Source organism: Diceros bicornis, chromosome 10, assembly GCF_020826845.1.
Source record: "Diceros bicornis minor isolate mBicDic1 chromosome 10, mDicBic1.mat.cur, whole genome shotgun sequence".
NCBI lineage: Eukaryota > Metazoa > Chordata > Mammalia > Perissodactyla > Rhinocerotidae > Diceros > Diceros bicornis.
Window position 1 is genome coordinate 54,917,032 of NC_080749.1, and position 6,425 is coordinate 54,923,456.

The 6,425-nt window shown below is 50.3% G+C and overlaps 1 protein-coding gene across 2 annotated transcripts in view; it reads right to left on the reverse strand.

Annotated features, from left to right (window-relative positions):
• The window catches only part of SP3 (Sp3 transcription factor), a 53,985-nt gene extending 50,993 nt beyond the window's left edge, over positions 1-2,992 (reverse strand). Inside the window, exons 1-3 of one of the 2 annotated variants that reach the window (XM_058549276.1) lie at positions 2,902-2,992; positions 2,146-2,282; positions 1,584-1,706 (exon numbers count right to left, since the gene is read on the reverse strand). In XM_058549276.1, the coding sequence (XP_058405259.1) occupies positions 1,584-1,706; positions 2,146-2,282; positions 2,902-2,908 (267 nt within the window). In that variant the 5' untranslated portion in view covers positions 2,909-2,992. The remainder of the gene's footprint in view (positions 1-1,583; positions 1,707-2,145; positions 2,283-2,901) is intronic. The other variant, XM_058549277.1, reaches the window with a different exon arrangement.
• Between the last annotated feature and the right edge of the window lie 3,433 nt (positions 2,993-6,425).

Consider the following 6,425-nt stretch of genomic DNA (forward strand, 5'->3'; position numbering starts at 1 on the left):
CCCCTCCCCCATCAGTAAACTGATATCTAAACTTGGTAAACTGCAGTAACAAAAAGTTTTTTGTTCTAATTGAAAATACAAGAAGGGATAGAACCAAAAAAGAAGATAGAAGCAATGTACTTTGCAATTTTACTTATACAGTGGTTTTAATTGGTTTTGGCACTGTGGGGCTAGAGGCATATAGTTCATAAAAAAGTTAACCGATCCATAAGTTTGTTTAAAAGTAACAATGCCTCTCACCAACATAATTTTATGCTTTTACATTTTAATCTGCTTACAAAAGCACAAAACCTAAAACCATATTTTTAAGACATTAAAACTATTCACATCGCTCTACAGTATGCTTTGAAGCACCAAAATTACCAATACTATATTTAACAATTTGGCTTAACTTTAGCTTCACTTTTAATGCCTAGACATACTAAGAATTTCCTGCAGACTATACCAAATATCAAACTTTTTTGTCTGCAGTGACTACTCAAAATATCACTAATCATTTCCTGAAATCCACCTCAAAAAAAACAAAACACCATAAATGATTGGGAGAGGTTTCAATTATTTTAATAAGTGAACACATCTACATATTAAACTAATGCAACAGCAATGACTCAAACAAATATAAAATTCACAATTAGCCTTAAAAACTGTTTCTAGCTCATTTGTATTAAGCTCTCATATAACACTGCCCAGCTCCTCCCCCAACCCCAGACACACTAAAAACACTACAAAAAGGATCCCACCACATCTCATCAGACTAGCAGTAATAAAATGAAAATGTAACTTTCAAACTCGACTGTAAGTATGGCGTGCATTGGCATGCACGTAAATCCAATTCCTTACATGCACTTTTGTTTATAACACTGGTATTCACATTCCACTTCAAAACACCAAAGTACTAAGTAATTTCGCCGATTTCAAAAAGCGATAATTAAAAAGCGATAAACGGTCGCTAATAAAATGTTGCACTTACTTCACATATGAAAAATTATTGTAAATTTAAGTAATAGTCTGCAAAAACTAAAATTCAAAAAGTTAGATTGGCTACCGAAAAAGCACTCAAAAAGTGTTCACTCCTGCATACAAAAGGGTAATTCAAAGGGTAAACCTTCATTTCCGCCCCCCCCTTTTTTTTTTAACGATTTACGACTTAAATCAGTAAGATCTAGTAACTTCCAGCAGAAAAAGATCCAGGTTCAAAAATACTAAAAACTAAAGACACTGCCTCTGTAGTTGATGCTATCTATGGCGGACTGGCTGTGCTTGAAAATTTTGTAGTGTTCAGCGAAGGAGTTTTCAGCACTGATGTGAATTGCTCCAACATCCATTTTGGAGTCCTCTACCCCCGCCCTCTCCGACTTCATTTTGGAGTGAATTCGGCTCGAGGTGCCGCAATGACAATTTAGAGAAAGCCTGGCTGGCTTCTGCTCCCAAGAGACATGCCAGAGAGCAGGCAAGGGCGACCTGGCCGCGCGAGCGGCCCGTCCCGGGGAGGCGCGGGCGCCGGGGGCGGCGAGGGCGGGCGCCGCAGGCCCGGGATGGCGGGCGCGGGGCCTCGGCGGGGGCGGGCCGCGCGCGAGACTTACCGCTCCGGCGGCGGCGGGGGCCCCGGCTGCGGCGGCCGCCTCCTCGTCGTCGTCGCCCGGCGATGGCGGCCCTATCTTGCTGCAGGTAGCGGCCAGCAGAGCGAGCGGTGACGGCTGAGTGTCCTACCCCCGATGGGCGGGTTCAGAGAGGGAGACAGGGGAGGGGGTGGCGGTTAGGGCCGGCCGCCGCTCGCACAGGAAGTGCGACTCGGTCCTTGCCGGCTGCTCGGGGCCGGCGCCAGCCCGCGCTCTCCGCCTCCTCCCGACTGCGGCCCGCGTCCTCCCGCTCGCACGCACAGCGGCTCCCCGGCCGCGGGCAGGCGGGCGGCGGGCCGGGCCTGCACCTTCCGCCCCGATCCCACCCCCGGGAGGGCGCGCGCACACACACACAAAAAGGCGGCGGCGGGCGGGGGAGCGCGGGCGGGGTCGGAGCGTTGGCGCCTCGGGCGGGCAGCTCCCGGGGCGGGGGGAGGGGAGGAGAGAGGCGCGGAGGGAGGGGAGAGGCGAGGGGAGGAGAAAGCGGCGCGAGGGGGGAGCCAGGCCGGGCTCCGTCGCTCCTCACCTGGGCCGCCGCCGCCGCCACCGCGCCGTTTCCGTGCTGCTGCTGCAGATACTCGCCGTGGCCGCCGCCGCTGCCGCCGCCGCCGCTGTCCACGTCCAAGGCAGCCATTTCCTCTTGTTTCACGGGCTTTTCGGGAGCTGCAGGCACAGCGCGGGGGGGTGGGGGTGGGGAGGAAGGCGGGTGGAGGAAGGGAGGGGGCCCGCGGGCCGCGGCCAAATTACTCCGAAAGCCCGGGCCGAGGCCCCTTCCCCTCCCCCACCCGCCCCCCGGCGGCGGCGGCGGCGGCGGCGGCTCCCTCCTCCCCTCCTGCTGCTGCCCCCGCCCGCCGCTGCCTGTAACCCTCCTCCTCCTCCTCTATCCCTCCTCCTCCTCCTCCCCGCGCTGCCCCTGCCCCCTCTCCTCTCCTCCCCTTTCCCTTCGCGCCGCTCGCTCTCACTCGCGCTCGCTCCTCTCGCACCGTCAGTCACTCACACACGCCCGCCCGCCGCCCGCGCCCGCACACGGGGGGATGCGCTCCCGGCGGACCGGGCCGCCCGCCCAGGGCCCGGCGGGACACGGCGCTGCTGGGGCGTGCGGGGTGGACGATGGCTGACGGGGAGGGGAGGGAGGCGGAGGGGAGTGCGGCTTTCTGCCTCTCACAGACACTCGGGCGCACACCCGGGGCCAGGGGCCGGCGGCGGCGGCCCCGGGCTGGCTGTGGTCGGCGGCAGCGGCGGCGGCGGCAGCAGCAAGGGTTGCTCTCTCGGCTTTACGTACCGGTCATAGTGTGTTTAGGGCACCTCAGGCGGGGCTCCCCGCCGCCTTACACATGGTGAGGAGCGAAGGCGGCGGCGGCGGCGGGAGAGGATGCGGGAAGCGGCGGCGGACACGGCCGGAGCGGTCCGGGGATTTTTTTTTCCTATTTTGATTGACTGTGCGGGAAACACAAAAGGTGGAGCCTCCAGCCCAAAAGGGGGGAAGAGGGTGACAGCCCGCCCGGAAGTCCCGCCCCTCTTCTCCGCGCTCATTCGCCACCACGCTCTCCGTCGGCGGTGCGCATTGGCCCGGACGCCCGTCCGTCGCTCGGCCAGGCAGCGCGCTTCCTGTTTGCCCCCCGGGTGGAAGGGGAAAGACAATGAGCGGCCTTGGCGGCGTAGGTTCCCGAGAGCGGCTACGGCTCGCCTGTTACCCCGCTGTGCCCGCCTCGCTCGCCGGCTGCCGCTGCCAGGCCCGAGGCGCAGGACTCTTCCGCCTCGCAGGCGCTCGGAGCAGGCCCCACCAGGCTGTAGGGGAGCCGAGTTGGGGAGGAAATCCGACCCCGGCGGCTCCGGCTCCACTCGACGCTTCCTCCATCCCGGCTGCTGCCTCGGCCGGATCTCCCCAGGGCCTCGCGCTCTCGGAGCCGCCGCTTCCCTGCGCTGCCAGGAGGCCGCCGCCGCTCAGCCCCGGGGCTGCTGCTGCGGCCGCTGCTGCTACTGAGCAAACCAGACCCGCCCCACGAGCCCGGGGGGAGGGAGCTGGTATTGGGGGAGACACCCCCTCCGAGGCTGGAGGAGGATTTTCTCTCACACACATTCGGCTCTTAGATTCACAGTCAGAGCCATCTCGTTCCCATCCCCCTTAGCCCCAGGTTGCCAGCCGTCTCCCACTTTTATGGACCCCGGAGGCAGGCATTTAAAACAAAAAAGGAAACCTCAGTTCACCTCACTTATAGGAGGAGAGCTTTCATTCTGGACAGTGGCACCAAAATAGGCGCTTCGAGTATATTTCATTTAATACGCTGCATGTATATATATTCAAAGGAGCAGAATCGTTTAAAAAAAAAATCTAGTAAGATAATCATTTTGCTGCACAAACATATATTATTTCCTGCTTCTTAACCATCTTGGTAACAAGTCAAACATCTGAAAAAGCCCATCAACGATTGCCAACATTTTTAAAATAGTGATCCTCAGCGAAGTATTTTTTTTTCCTGGGAACATTTTAGTCATACTTTAATTTAAAATCTCGTTTCAGTTATTGGATTAGGTTAACACTCTTTTGCCCTTTGGCATCCTTGATATCTTGCTGTCATCCCGGGGGGGGGGGGGGGGGGGGGGGAATGCTCGAGTTTTGTGTGTGTGTTGCCAGCTAAGAGACATCCCTGCCTATTATTTACCTTTAGATCTAATTGCCAAGAAATTCAAGAGGTGAAAACGCTGTCCACGATACCCTTTTTATTAGATATCTGACTGAAACAAGAACCAGTGCTCCAATTATTGTGATTACTATATTTTATGTGATAAAGTTGCGCTGGAGGTTGGGATTGTAACGTCTAGGCACCTGAACTAGATTTTGTGTACCCTAACTGAAAAGAATTCCTAATCCATTTCTGAGAGACAGAGTTTTGTATCTCAGTTCTAAAGCACTTATACTTGCGACCTGTGCTCATAGGATCAAAAACAGCATGGGTACTTGGAACTTAATTGTACAAACAATATAACTTCCAGGGAAATGATCTAAAAACCACAGATAGGCAAAAACAAGACTTGAAATTCTGAATCCAAGAATGAGGTTGATCTCTTCTAACAGTAAGATCTTTTGGTCTCATATTTAAGTAGAAGAATCACTTTAAAGGGTAAATAGTATAAACTCTGTACTATTTTACACTTAAATTTTAAAGGAAAATTACAGGGTCATATAATAAGCTGATGGGGAGGGTGGTGGGAATAGAAAAGTGGGAGGCTTCAAGAGGAGGACAGAAGTGAAAAAAAGTGGAGTGGGAAAGAGGGAGGGATGGGAATATTATGTACACTTCTCCTTTCCAAAGATGATTTGAGGAAGCTCTGTGCTGGCCCTGTTTACATTACAGCAGGAGATCTGGGTGTCACTTTATTTTCCCTTATCCTCAATTTCCTCACTTGTTTGTGTGTGTTTTTGTAAGTTTTCTTAAATCCTTTGGAAACTGATGAATGTCAAAGGGCCTACAAGACGTCTATATAGACCCATTGGCATGAACTCTTTCGCCCATCTTCAACCCCTTTTTTCTGCAAAGAGAAGAGAGCACTAAATAATGCTTGATTCACATCTGCAAGAGCCTAGCCATTCTGTATTAAAAACAGCAACCGTCCGGGTTAAGTGCACTTCACCTGAAGGACTCTGCCCTTTCCTTCACAGTCCCTACTGCTTTCCTTCCCTGGTGAGCATCTATTAAGTGGACCATAGGAAATTGCCAATAGTCAACCATTTTTTATCTAAAAAAGTGGCAATTTTGTATAGTTCCACATAAGTCAATATCTCTTTAACATGTGTAACATTTGTTGCTATGATCATGACTCCCTTGTACCTGGCCCTGGATCTCTTTAACCTGTTTACACTGAATTTCAAGAATCTTCGAGTTTGTTCTACTTACATAATCACTATCATATTTCAGAAGCATTCTAGTTGACATTGACTAGGTATACTTAACCCCTTCATATTTCATATCTTCCCTTCTTTCTCAAAAATATACCTCAAAAGTCATATCTCATCTTATTTTTTCTTAATCTACCAAAAGAGAGAGCAACATTTTTGAGCTTTTGCTGTGTGCTAACTCCTTCACGTCTTTAATCCTCACAGCCCTAGGAGATCAGTATTATAGGTTTATCATTTTACAGATGAGAAAACTGAGGCTCATCAAGATTATGGGACTTGCTCAGTGTCATTTTCAAATAAGTGGCAGAGCCAGGATTCAAACCCACATGAGTCAGTCTCACCAATCATATCAAGCCTTCTTAAATGATCAGTTTAAGAGATTCACCTACCCATTATGAAAAAAATAGAAAAGAAAAGAAAAAAGAAAACAAGTAGATAAAATAGGTACATATTTATAGGGAAGATCATTTTTGAAGCAAGTCTTTTTAGAATGTGAGCTCCTTTTGTTCGGGGTCATATATTTTGAATGCTCTAATACTGAACACGTTGTGGATATTTAATTAATATTAAGCGGAGAGATTGTCAAGACAATTATCTTGTGGGAAAATGAATGATGAATAAAAAATTACAATTAACCAATAAATACCACATGATAAAATTTCTTCGACCTTATAATAGTTCGCCTCTTTCAAGATCACCTTTCCCAAATGAGTTACACCCTCATTTTCATTCAAGCTCCACACCAATGATATCACCATGGTACAAAAGGACTGATGTTTTTATAATTCAAGGAATCCCATTCTGTATCCAGGCTATTGACATCCCTGGGTATTCTAAATTTTCTAATTATTCGTAACACTTCTGAAGTCATCTTCATGTCAGTCCAGGAAGCTTAGTCCACTGACAGA